Source organism: Neodiprion pinetum, chromosome 6, assembly GCF_021155775.2.
Source record: "Neodiprion pinetum isolate iyNeoPine1 chromosome 6, iyNeoPine1.2, whole genome shotgun sequence".
Taxonomy (NCBI): domain Eukaryota; kingdom Metazoa; phylum Arthropoda; class Insecta; order Hymenoptera; family Diprionidae; genus Neodiprion; species Neodiprion pinetum.
The window spans coordinates 2,723,918-2,735,397 of NC_060237.1; the positions used below are offsets into that span (position 1 = coordinate 2,723,918).

Here is an 11,480-nt window from a genome sequence, read left to right on the forward strand (position 1 = left end):
ATGTTTCAGTCATCTACTTTTTAATCTACGGTGGTATTCCTATTTTATATTATCAATGTTCAAATAGCAGACACTATTACGATCAGTTACGAAAGCATCGCCGTTCAATTGCTGTCAGATAGGTATTAGGGGTTAGAGCTGCACACATAGATACATAGAATCAAGTGCGTAGTGTCATTCAAGGTTATTTATAATTTCATCGCAATACTCTCGATTAGACGATTCGCAAAAATATGTAACACAACCCGAAGACAGTCTGACAGTCAAAATGTTGAGATCAGTGCGTATTTTATACTTGGGAAATCCCGGGGCTCTCAATCTCCACACAAGCGTAAGTAGATGTTGATACTGCACCACGGCTGTGTGCTGAGTTTCCTACTTAACTGCCAGCAGTCTGTACCTAAACCTTAATTCCATAATTTTGCAGTGTGCGAAATGCAAGGAGAGCACCAAAAACGAGTTCACTGTCAAATTGGCAACCGGGCCGACGCTCCACGACTTTGTTTCAGATACTACGAGTAATTATGAAGGAAAGCTGAAACTGGAAAAAGGGGAAAAAAACCGACTCCGACTACCACCATGGTTGAAGACCGAAATACCTATGGGGGCTAATTACAGCAAGCTAAAATCTCAACTTCGTCAATTAAACCTGAGCACTGTATGCGAAGAGGCACGTTGTCCCAATATCGGAGAATGCTGGGGTGGTGGCGAACATGGAACTGCAACAGCCACTATCATGGTTCGAACTTTATATATATCAGTATCATCTAAAATAATTTGTTCTTTGGTGAAATGAACTGGCGATGTGTGATAAATCCTTAGCTCATGGGAGACACGTGTACTCGCGGATGTCGCTTTTGTTCAGTTAAAACTGCACGGACTCCACAACCCCCTAATCCTGACGAACCAGTCAACACGGCAGTAGCAATCGCAGACTGGGGTTTAGACTACGTTGTCTTAACATCAGTTGACCGTGATGGTGAAATATTTTTTTTTTATGTAACATTACTGTTATAGAAACTAGTTTAAAAAGAGCAACTTTCAGAACTCATACTTGATATTCATTGCCCATTGCAGATTTACCAGATGGGGGAGCAAATCACATAGCAGCTACTGTTGTAGAAATTAAAAAGCGGTAAATTTTGTATCATGCATTTCATTTGCTACGTTTTCAATGCTGTTTCTCAAATTTACCTTATTTTCTTAGGAGACAAGATATGTTGGTCGAATGTTTAGTACCAGACTTCAGAGGTAATCAGGAATGCGTAGCAAAAATAGTTGAATCGAAACTTGATGTTTTTGCCCACAATATTGAGACTGTGGAACGTCTAACACCTTTTGTTCGTGACAGGCGTGCACACTATAGGTGAGTTCCAGCGAAATGAGCATAGTAAATAACTATTAATGCTGTTCATTTGCTGAGTAACATCTTTAATTGATATCAACATTTGTCAGACAGTCGCTGAGCGTTTTAGAAGGTGCGAAGAATAAGAATACAAATTTGATAACCAAGTCATCGATAATGTTAGGATTGGGGGAAACTGAACAAGAAATTGAACAAGCCATGCAAGATATGCGAACAGCTGGAGTGGATGCTTTAACTCTGGGACAATACATGCAGCCAACAAAACGACACTTAAAAGTCATCGAATATGTAACACCAGAGCAATTTAAAGCATGGGAGAGTGTAGGAAATGATTTGGGCTTTCTGTACACAGCAAGTGGCCCATTAGTGAGGTCTTCTTATAAAGCTGGTGAATTTTTCTTAACAAACATATTGAAGTCACGTCAAGCTGAATCTATTACACAAGATTCAGCTACCTAACTAGTTATATCCTGAATTTTATAGCTGGTGCAATGATTACATAGTAATATATATAGAAGGAAGTTATTTATACAAGTTGAAAGCCATTAATAATCATTGTAAATTAAATTTATTCCAAAAGGGTGACACGCAACATTTTCTAACTTCTACTTTTAATAATCATAGCAATAATTATTTCCGAACCTGCCATACTCTTTCGGTTACGTTCCCACAAGCGAATAGGTAGCTTGACCAGGGTGGGGGAGGAATGGATTAGTAACCATCATGTATTTCATAGCCGAATCTTTTTTAGTCAGTTCTTAATAATTATTCACGCGAGGAATTACACATTTCTATTTTTACCGATAATCTTATAATCACATACCATGAAAAGTTGAATTATCTTGATTAATTAAAGTGCACAAACTCTGGAAATATACCATTTTATTTCCTAATTATGTTATTACAAAAGCTTATTCAAATAAATGTTGCTATATTTTCAATACAATTTTCAGTTTACCAACAAGACTGATATCAAGTTATCATAAAGATGAAAATCCTTGCTGCCAACGGAGAAAACGACTTTATTCCGGTGTGATTAATAACATTTTTTTATTGCAACTGAAAAAAGAAAGCATTCACATAGCAATGTAATTCACTCTGTGTCCATCGCAACAGCCGGCTGGGGATCTTGTGGCCCTTGGTCGGCAGGTGGAGGCTGAGGTGGTTGACTATCCTGTTCTGCAGCACCACCAGGACCTCTAGACCGTTTCTCATCCCCTTCAATTTCTGACAAGTAAATTGCTGTAGCAGATTCGTCAAGAATTGTAAACGGCACATCCTTTCCCACGATTCCAATCGATACATTCTGAAAATTGTCATATATTACAGTCAATACATTTGGAATACAGCGCAATTCTAATGTAATGGTAAAAGTACCTTGACTGTGAGATCTACTTCATTGGGTAACGTGTCGCGCAAAGCTCTAAGTCCATGTTTGACAATCTCGTCAAGATCGCAACTTGGGAATTCGTTCAGATGTTTCTCAAGATATGTACGAGCACTCTGAGAACGTGACCCCAGTGCCATAGCTTTGCAATTGAAATAGTTGGCCGATGGACATGTTTGAAAAATGTGTGGTCCTTGATCCTGAAAGGTGATTTTAGTCTGAATCAGTGCTTCATTTCAAAACAAAAATGTATTAATCTCGTTAGAAAAGTGATAAACTTTCAGCATAGTAGAACTGCTTACGTCGTATCCAGCAACAAGAAGTCCTACTCCATACGGGCGTCGATCGTACCTTTGAGTACACGTTTGCATCTTATTACCAAGGGTAGTGATGAGCCGACTCACAGGTAAGACCGAGTCATGCGAGTATTTGTAGTTTAAACATTCAGTTCGCATGTATCGACTATAAGAATTGATATTATAGGTGATATCAAAAATCAGAGTAAATAGTATAAATTTAACAGAGATGACAAAATACTTGGAAAATTGTGGATATTTTGGCAAAGTTCACAATGCAGTTTATTATATTTATTGACAATATTTGCATTTTTTGAACGCTATATCAATGTAAAATTTAACAGTAGCAGCATTAATTAATTGTCATTTAAACTGATCAGCAAGACAAATGTTGATGTAAAAGACAAACCTTAGCATTCTAGCATCTGCAGTGAGACCAGCAAGAGTGATGCCCATGTGATTGTCAATCGGGATAATCTTCTCCTGATAAGCAGAGAGTTCGGAAGAAGCTCTCTTTAAAGCAATCAGTACAGCATGAGTTCTATTCTTAAGCCCGACTGTTGCCGAACCCTGTTTGACTGCTTCCATGGCATATTCTACCTGATGTAACCTGCCTTGAGGACTCCATACCGTCACGTCGCTGTCGTATTGATTTCGGAACTGAGGGTAATTGGAAAGAGAAATAATATTACAGAATATATTGGAAATCAGGTAAAATGACTTCAGTTTGCCATTTAAATATAACTACGGCCGGGTTCTAATTTTGTGTATGGGGGTTCGAGTCACCTAACCTCGCAAAATTAATGAAAAAAACTGAAAAATTGAGTATTTTAACATTGATTATTAACTCAAAACCACCGCCATATGATTCTCATTCCACATCGTTGTATGATCGGAGTTTTAAAAGCGACTGCAAATCTGTAAATTCTTAAAATCGAGGCAAATGACGAAGCAAAAAGTGCCGAACCTAAAAATTGATGTATTAGAATTTTTATTTCATAATAGATCGGATAATACCAACCATTTTCACTTAATAATCCACAATAGTATGGGACCCGGTAAATTCACTATTCCTTCAATCAAAGTAAAAAGAAATAATGTGCCGCAAAGTAAACTGTCATCAAGCGTCCATGAATGAGACCCCGAATGACAGTGTTAACGCAGACGAGAATACCAAGTCTTAGGAAATCCTGTATGTGTCTGTGTTCTGAAATCTGATGAAAAAAAATTCGGGTAGAGTATCCAGGGAGACGATCGCAGCGCACCTAGCTGCTAAAGTTTCGGCTGATAACGAAAATTTTCAGCACTGTTCAGTACGTAGATAGCCATTGAACGGAAAACAAGAATGTGATGTTTAGCGATGTCACGACGTGTACGTACCTTAGCAACCGTGTGACTTTTCAATGTTGACAACCAATTCATAGATTCATAGTGTCTATTAAACAACGCTGTTTGATCGCAGTTTGTTTATCATAAAAAGTGTTTATTTAATATCGTGTGGTGTATTTCCACTTGAATCAGCACCTTAAGCAAGATATGGTAATTATCTGTAGTAAACATTTATTCATTTGCTCGCGGGATCTCAAATATTTGGAATCGTTGAATGCATCTGTGACAAAAAATGACTAATAGATAAGGTAGATTAAATTGAATAATGTAACTAATTTGTTGATCATAGACGTCAGCATACAAGAAACAAATCAATGGTGGAACAAGGAAGAAAAGCACACCAAAGTTTGAACTGACGGAAGAACAAAAAGCTGACATTAAAGAAGCATTTGATTTATTTGATCCTGATGGCACGGGAAAAATTGCTACCAAAGAGCTGAAAGTAGCGATCAGAGCTCTGGGTTTTGAACCAAAAAAGGAAGAGATTAAAAAATTAATAGCCGATGTCGATCCGGATGGTCTTGGTAAATTGTCATTTGAGGAATTTTTGAATCTTATGTCGGTGAAGATGGCAGAAAAAGATTCTAAGGAAGAAATTTTGAAAGCTTTCCGTCTATTTGACGACGACGATACAGGGAAAATATCATTTAGAAACTTGAAAAGAGTAGCTCGTGAGCTGGGGGAAAATTTGACTGACGAGGAACTACAAGAAATGATCGACGAGGCTGATAGAGATGGGGATGGAGAAATTTCACAAGAAGAGTTTTTGCGCATTATGAAAAAGACTTGTTTGTATTAAAACAGATCGGCAATGCTAATTTCAGTTTCAACTTTTATCAATATAAGTCAGCAAGATTTTTACTAACCAAGGACTGACACTACGCTGTATATTTGCCAAAATCAGTCAAATTTTACGATCACTTGTATTTAGTACAATCTATCTCTATTTTTGTTTGAAAACTATCATTTTAATGTGGCTCTCAGAAAACGTTAAATTGTAATCTCTACTTTGGTAAATACTGCTTATCAATAATATTTTAAATGATCAATAAAACTAAACAGTATTTAACATCTACCTATCAACATATGACTAAATCCTGTGATCGTTTTTCTGATTTTGAAGGCACTGCACAAAGTAAAAGTAGTCAATAAAGAAACAATGTTTATTTTATCAATTCGATTCAAAGTACAGATACTGTTTTTATTGATATAGTGCTTTCTCAGTTTGTCACTGCAGCCTCGATAACTTTTCTGATAAGATCTGCTCTCTTCTTAGACTTTTCCAAACTTTTTGACAATAGTTCTTGAGATATTGGAATTCCTCCTGATGACAAATAATTAGACCTCTAAATGGTTGAATCAATTTTTGCAGCATTATAAATAAAATAATTTCATTTCATTTGATTTAACTTGTTATCATTTTATCCATCGGATCAGGTAAACCCATTGAGTTTGATTTGCATCCAGTACTACAGAGATAAAGAACTCAGTTACTAGATGTTGCAAAGAATAAGGAAAATTGCTAACCAGGCTTGTAAAGGCCACATAATTCTGGTCCGTCAATTACGAGACATAGTTTCCCTTTGGCCAGAGATTCCTCTTCATCGGTTGGATCAGCAAGTAGAAGTTGTCTAAACACAGACATATAATATTGTTTTGTATACGATTTGAACTTACAGTATTTCAATAATGTTTCCACGTAATCCAAGCAAAATGTATACTGATGGAAGATACTTACTCATCAAAAATTGCAAACGTGGTAGATACAGGAAGTGACTTGAGAGGAAATGGTTTTCTGTCAGAAGTGTCTACAACGATGGCACCTGTTTCAGGATTATGTTGGACTTCTGGTAAAGTTACTGTGCAATAAACAGTGGATCATTGTTAAAGCAAATCCATGAGGCTAATATATAACAATGAAACAATTGTAGACTTACAACTTTTAAGTGCAGCTACAAGTGCGCCAAGGCATGCATCTGTAACTGATCCATCATAATCAATGCAAATCAAATCGCAGTAAAGCACCCACACTAGTTTATCAATGCAAACACATAGATCTGTCAAGTCCAGGGCAGAAGAATTTATTAAGATGTCATCTATTGTCTTAGAAGCAACCTGAGCCTGGTCGCTGGGTGGTCCAGGACGAAATTTTGGAGAACACAGTGGTGAGAGTTCGACGTTGGGTATTAAATATCCGCAATTTGGAGTATCGGCTTTTGGAGCTGCTAATTCCTACAATGAGAAGTACCAGCTTGGATCATGTAGACAATTAAACTATCAAGGATGCTTACAGCTTTGATCCCGCAAACAACAGTTGTACTGCCGATCTTGAATATGGCTGAACTATCGGCCTGACTAATAGCTCCTACGTTGACACTTGCAGACCTGAATCGAAGAAATTCACGACCATCGGGTCTTATGTCTTGTGCCTGTGACGGACAATTTGAAAATTATTAATTAAAGCTTCACTATTGAGATTTGGAAAAAGTTTATTAGTGGCACGAGCCAGTGTAATATGCTCCAATGGCTCGATGAATAAAAGTAATCGATCTTCTCTCATTGATCTACTTTCTGTAAATCATTCATACGGCTTTTTCAATGGTCAGAAATTATAAAGTCGTAAAATATATTGTAAAACTTACAAGGTAATCTCGCAGATATTTCACCGGGTGAATAGTCCTTGAATAAAATTTAAGAACATAGTGATTAAGGTTATCGCGAGAGAATTGTATCACTAAAATCTAAATAACACGTGACATTTTTTTTGAATTTGTGTGTCAAGTGGTTTATCTGCAATGTGTGGCGTACAAAGTGCGAATATGCGTTTTATTTGACGTTTCGAAAGTTGAAAATTACTCAGGTATACTAACTTATATTGAGATGCCATTATTTATAGTATTGCAAGAATACATCCGAATGGAACACATGCGGCTATGTTGACTAAAGCTGAAGTCATGACTGCTAGTCATGGTTATCTTTCGTAACGGTTTGCCGGGCTTGGGTAGATTTGGGACTAAAATTCGTTAACTCTGTACTTACCGACCCGTCTTATGGGACTCTTATATAGAATCGAGTCAGCATAGCAGAACACTGCAATTGTCTCTCCCGCCTTTCAGCACCAGTTTGTATCACGGGTAGTATTTTACTGGTGGAGTTAGTTAGGTGTCCGAAAATTAACGTAAAAGGAAAGCGGCCAAGGATATCCGATAAACCTAGAGTAAATAATTGCAACCATTGAATACCGATGAGTTTTTGAACACTTCGTAAGCGATCAGCGAATTCGTGGCTTTGATGCTCGTGGTCACGTCTTTTTGATGACGTCGAAAGAAAATAGCATAACCTGTCGTCATTCAGTCACTGATATAGGTTATAATTTTTCGTGTAATAACTCCGTTGTAATTGCAAGATAGTTTGTATTAAAAAAATAAAACGTAAACGTAGATAAATAAATAGACATGCATTCAGTGTTGACCCGTGGAAATGCCATTCTGGCTTATACTTTAAGCGTATCGGCCTGTCTAACGTTTTGCTGCTTCCTGTCCACCGTATTCATTGACTATCGAACTCATGCGAACCTAAATACGGTTAAAGTTGTTGTGTAAGTGTTACGTTTTAACATGTTAGAATAATATATAATTTTTTGAACGACCAATTGTCCTTTCTCTAAACCTATGTTCTCTGAATTGATTTGCTTTATACACGGTATATGTAGGTTATACCTTACTTCGATAATTTGCTCTGCCAGCTGTTGTAGAATTACCAATAGCCTCTAGTTAACATTCGATGTAACCAATTCTGCGTCGCTTATTCAGTCAATCGTTTATGTTGCAGGAAAAATGTGCCAGACTACAGTGCTTCGAGAGAAAAAAATGACCTCGGGTTCTTAACTTTTGATTTACAAACAGATATCCTTTACTACTTTTACCTGTATAGCAATAAGATAATTTTCGATATTTGTATGTATAATATTTCATGTCTTATACATTAGAACTATTAGGATATTTTCATTTTCCTTAACGTAACACACATCTCACCCCGCTGTTTAACTGGAACGTCAAGCAATTGTTCTTATACTTGACCGCTGAATATGAAACAGCCAACAATAAAATAAATCAGGCAAGTTTTTTAATAGTTATTATTATGGGCATAGCAAATATTTTGTTACCATTTGAATTCTTTCTAACTAGCAATATTTCAGGTCGTACTTTGGGATAAAATAGTATTACGTGGCGATAATGCAGTTCTTGACTTCAAAAATACAAATACTAAGTATTACTTCTGGGATGACGGTATTGGTCTTAGGTGAGCTAAAATTGTCCCTCTTTTCATATATACATGTACTCACTACAAACGAATTTTCAACCACAACAATACAAGAATTTCATTCTAGGGGCAACAAGAACGTAACTCTGACATTGTCGTGGAATATTATACCAAATGCTGGATTGCTACCAAGTGTAGCTGCTCTTGGATCTCACTCTTTTGCTTTTCCATCCGAATATACGACCTCTCGAGTCTGAAGTTGGTCGAGGTTATTATAAATTACTATAGGCATAATGGGAGCGATCGAGTGCATGCAATGATTTGTCACAGAATAAAATTGATGTTTTCAGAATTATTACGACTCATGAATGATACAATATCCTCTGGAAATAAGCATTGGCTTATCACAATATCAAAGGATTCATTACTTTTAGACCACGTTTTATAGGCTTAAAATTCCTAGAATTTCTATAATTCGCAAGTCTGATCTGTAACACATGCCAATTATCAAATCATTTCAAATATAAGTCGATATTTCACTATATTTGACGGCAGAAATTAATTTTCGAATATACTAGACGCCTTATTAATAAACTTTTTTTAACATCTCTACGGTCAACAACCATGATATTATATGTGGCACAATGAGGCAATGTATAAATTTATACACGTGATTTTTTAAACTAGGAACCATTGTAAGTTATTTGAAATTAAACGAAGTAATTTGAAACGAAAATCACGTCAATGTTGTAAATTATTGGACTGGTAAAAAGTAGATAATTCAATTGTGAAGGAGAATAATACAATTGATTTTCTTTAATGTAATGAATACACAGATTTTTTCATATTTCTAGGATTATAGTAACAACGATCAGAATATTTTTAGTCTTGATTCCTTTACAGAGCATTACAAAAATTGTACAATTTCGATGTTATGTGTAAGTATAACTTGGAGAGGTGGGATTAATTCACAGAAACTGTATCCACATGGACTGATCTTTATACGAATAATTTAAATGGCTTTTCATCATAGATCAATTAGTCAATTTTGTATCATAAATAAATTTTTTTTTTTTCAGAGCAAAACTAATGCAAGTGAAATGTTATTCACTATCAGATAGTTTATAAAATGGTCCCCCTTACGGTCTCTCCTCTTCAATAGAAATAATCTCTATACTCAATTAATTAGCTATCCCAATTTCAGCTAGCAGATGTCCCTTTGTCCATTTTAGATGTCTTGTCGCATTTAGAATCAGACTGATTAGTATTTTCCTCCTCATCACACGAACTTTCTTCTTCCTCATCCTCTTCATCTTCACCTGAACTTTCACCTTCGTCATCTTCGTCGTCATCGGCGTCTTCAGCGTCATCTGCATAATCCCCATAGCTATGAGTACTATTACCTGTGCAAGAGTATTGAATATCTTTGTTAAGAAAACGTTTTTAAAAATTTAGTGCGAAGTTTTTCTGAATCGTAGTAAACAAACTGAATAAATCTTACCATAATATCCGTATCCTCCATCTTCTTCATCAGAATCATAGGTTCCTGCTTGATTTTGCCGACCAAATTTATGGCTCCTTGCTGTAAGAGTGAAGATTATATGATTCATAGATGTTACATCGCTGTTAATATAAGAAGTATGGTACCAATTTTGTAACTTACTTGACATACTAAGATCCTTTGTTTGAGAGGTTTCGTAACTGCACTTGGGGCATGGAATTGGCTTGTTCTTCTCGTACTTGAAACCTTTCCTTCGAACATGATCTTCACAGTAGCACGTTTTACATCTCAGACAAGAATATTGTCCAAGCTTATTGCAGGACTGACCTGCAATTTTTTCAAAACAATTCTCTTGAATATCTCGGTTTCAGGTTTGTCATTCAGTGTGTTACTTGACTGTACTAGTGGTGCCAAATATTTGAATAATAAAAACATGTGAAAATATATTTCATAATTACATTTGAAACTTTCAGACTCCAATACTTGGCAAGATGCCTGATGCTCAAATTGATCATCTTCACACAGAAAGCAGTCACAGAAAGAGCATCGAAATATTCTGCCGCCGTGATCCCATACCCCTCGTTCACACTCCTGACAAACTGCATCCATCAACGGACAAGTACAAGCATGGGAAGTCAGACATCGTCTACCATGGCATACCCATGCCTCGCAGTGGTCACATATTGCTCCCTAAATTATAAAACTTGTTTTGAATGTAACTGCAAATCACTGTGGAAAAATTGTCAAATTACTCTAGACAAAAATTGAAATTTTACGCACCACCATACCAAGGCCAGTTGTAAAAACTCCGACATGTCGAACGACACAATCTCCAGTCTTCAACATGCATTTGACTTTGCCACATTGAGCACATATTGGCAAACGCTGAACACTCTGACAGAAATAACAAAATGCCCGACTCTTCTGCTTTCTATTGCACTTGTCGCATTCCTGCAGTAAAATCCTAATAACTATCGAAACTTACAGAGAGGGTCCGAAGTTAGCTTGGATATTTGTTAAAAATGAATAAATAGGTCACTTGGTTATTTGATCGAAAACAAAGTATTGCTCATCAATGATACTTGCCATTATTGCATTGCTAGGAAATTTTGCAAGGTCTATCTGACCTTTGGCAGTGCGAATTTCCTTTTGTCTTAACTTTTGTTTCTCAGCCTTTTTCCTTTGACCTGTCTTTTTTTTCGGCATAATCGCTTACTGGCTTATAACTTGCAAATCAAAATACACCCAAGTAAAGCCGAAAACTATTGTATATTTTTT

General features: G+C 36.4%; 6 protein-coding genes across 9 annotated transcripts; 3 read left to right on the plus strand and 3 right to left on the minus strand.

The window, feature by feature from the left end:
• Positions 1 to 3: 3 nt before the first annotated feature.
• Positions 4 to 2,922, plus strand: Las (lipoyl synthase, mitochondrial). Of its 2 annotated transcripts, none has more exons than XM_046630523.2 (6): positions 4 to 331; positions 428 to 739; positions 823 to 979; positions 1,078 to 1,135; positions 1,208 to 1,366; positions 1,460 to 1,598. In XM_046630523.2, exons 1-6 carry the CDS (start codon positions 269 to 271, stop codon positions 1,464 to 1,466), a joined length of 756 nt encoding a protein of 251 aa, XP_046486479.1. In that variant the 5' UTR covers positions 4 to 268; the 3' UTR covers positions 1,467 to 1,598. The 2 variants fall into 2 exon arrangements, with proteins under 2 accessions (XP_046486479.1, XP_046486478.1); XM_046630522.2 differs by having other exon boundaries at positions 16 to 331; positions 1,456 to 2,922.
• Positions 2,232 to 4,229, minus strand: Prosalpha6 (Proteasome alpha6 subunit). The gene is made up of 5 exons (XM_046630532.1): positions 4,071 to 4,229; positions 3,459 to 3,709; positions 3,056 to 3,215; positions 2,744 to 2,953; positions 2,232 to 2,672 (listed from the first exon to the last, which is right to left on the minus strand). The coding sequence occupies exons 1-5, from the start codon at positions 4,071 to 4,073 to the stop codon at positions 2,460 to 2,462; spliced, it is 837 nt and encodes a 278-aa protein (XP_046486488.1). The 5' UTR covers positions 4,074 to 4,229; the 3' UTR covers positions 2,232 to 2,459.
• A 128-nt stretch (positions 4,230 to 4,357) lies between these two features.
• Positions 4,358 to 5,842, plus strand: LOC124220996 (uncharacterized). The gene is made up of 2 exons (XM_046630542.2): positions 4,358 to 4,588; positions 4,728 to 5,842. Exons 1-2 carry the CDS (start codon positions 4,586 to 4,588, stop codon positions 5,235 to 5,237), a joined length of 513 nt encoding a protein of 170 aa, XP_046486498.1. The 5' UTR covers positions 4,358 to 4,585; the 3' UTR covers positions 5,238 to 5,842.
• On the minus strand, positions 5,400 to 7,447 carry LOC124220992 (exosome complex component RRP43). The gene is made up of 7 exons (XM_046630533.2): positions 7,309 to 7,447; positions 7,081 to 7,117; positions 6,730 to 6,867; positions 6,376 to 6,670; positions 6,177 to 6,297; positions 5,966 to 6,069; positions 5,400 to 5,762 (listed from the first exon to the last, which is right to left on the minus strand). Exons 1-7 carry the CDS (start codon positions 7,323 to 7,325, stop codon positions 5,659 to 5,661), a joined length of 816 nt encoding a protein of 271 aa, XP_046486489.1. The 5' UTR covers positions 7,326 to 7,447; the 3' UTR covers positions 5,400 to 5,658.
• Positions 7,448 to 7,746: 299 nt separating this feature from the next.
• On the plus strand, positions 7,747 to 11,464 carry Spase22-23 (Signal peptidase complex subunit Spase22-23). Of its 3 annotated transcripts, none has more exons than XM_046630541.2 (6): positions 7,747 to 8,036; positions 8,270 to 8,343; positions 8,466 to 8,554; positions 8,637 to 8,740; positions 8,829 to 8,969; positions 10,676 to 11,464. In XM_046630541.2, exons 1-5 carry the CDS (start codon positions 7,894 to 7,896, stop codon positions 8,956 to 8,958), a joined length of 540 nt encoding a protein of 179 aa, XP_046486497.1. In that variant the 5' UTR covers positions 7,747 to 7,893; the 3' UTR covers positions 8,959 to 8,969; positions 10,676 to 11,464. The 3 variants fall into 3 exon arrangements, with proteins under 3 accessions (XP_046486497.1, XP_046486496.1, XP_046486494.1); XM_046630540.2 differs by lacking the exon at positions 10,676 to 11,464 and adding an exon at positions 9,052 to 9,437; XM_046630538.2 differs by lacking the exon at positions 10,676 to 11,464 and having other exon boundaries at positions 7,892 to 8,036; positions 8,829 to 9,053.
• On the minus strand, positions 9,487 to 11,429 carry Noa36 (zinc finger protein 330 homolog Noa36). The gene is made up of 6 exons (XM_046630524.2): positions 11,289 to 11,429; positions 10,983 to 11,153; positions 10,661 to 10,892; positions 10,365 to 10,529; positions 10,203 to 10,283; positions 9,487 to 10,104 (listed from the first exon to the last, which is right to left on the minus strand). The coding sequence occupies exons 1-6, from the start codon at positions 11,406 to 11,408 to the stop codon at positions 9,902 to 9,904; spliced, it is 972 nt and encodes a 323-aa protein (XP_046486480.1). The 5' UTR covers positions 11,409 to 11,429; the 3' UTR covers positions 9,487 to 9,901.
• Positions 11,465 to 11,480: the final 16 nt, after the last annotated feature.

Coding starts and splice junctions, on each gene's coding strand:
- Spase22-23 (XM_046630541.2), top strand. CDS start 7,894: ATGCATTCAGTGTTGACCCGTGGAAATGCCATTCTGGCTTATACTTTA. Junction 8,344..8,465: donor AACTTTTGATTTACAAACAG/ATATCCTTTACT, acceptor AACGTAACACAC/ATCTCACCCCGCTGTTTAAC. Junction 8,741..8,828: donor GATGACGGTATTGGTCTTAG/GTGAGCTAAAAT, acceptor ATTTCATTCTAG/GGGCAACAAGAACGTAACTC.
- Prosalpha6 (XM_046630532.1), bottom strand. Junction 2,954..3,055: donor TTCTTGTTGCTGGATACGAC/GTAAGCAGTTCT, acceptor ATCACCTTTCAG/GATCAAGGACCACACATTTT. Junction 2,673..2,743: donor AAGTAGATCTCACAGTCAAG/GTACTTTTACCA, acceptor GACAATTTTCAG/AATGTATCGATTGGAATCGT.
- Noa36 (XM_046630524.2), bottom strand. CDS start 11,408: ATGCCGAAAAAAAAGACAGGTCAAAGGAAAAAGGCTGAGAAACAAAAG. Junction 11,154..11,288: donor TTCCTAGCAATGCAATAATG/GCAAGTATCATT, acceptor ATTTTACTGCAG/GAATGCGACAAGTGCAATAG. Junction 10,105..10,202: donor TGGAGGATACGGATATTATG/GTAAGATTTATT, acceptor ACTCTTGCACAG/GTAATAGTACTCATAGCTAT.
- Las (XM_046630522.2), top strand. CDS start 269: ATGTTGAGATCAGTGCGTATTTTATACTTGGGAAATCCCGGGGCTCTC. Junction 980..1,077: donor AACATCAGTTGACCGTGATG/GTGAAATATTTT, acceptor TGCCCATTGCAG/ATTTACCAGATGGGGGAGCA. Junction 1,367..1,455: donor GACAGGCGTGCACACTATAG/GTGAGTTCCAGC, acceptor AACATTTGTCAG/ACAGTCGCTGAGCGTTTTAG.
- LOC124220992 (XM_046630533.2), bottom strand. Junction 6,868..7,080: donor AATATCTGCGAGATTACCTT/GTAAGTTTTACA, acceptor TGTCCGTCACAG/GCACAAGACATAAGACCCGA. Junction 5,763..5,965: donor ATGTGGCCTTTACAAGCCTG/GTTAGCAATTTT, acceptor ATTTGTCATCAG/GAGGAATTCCAATATCTCAA.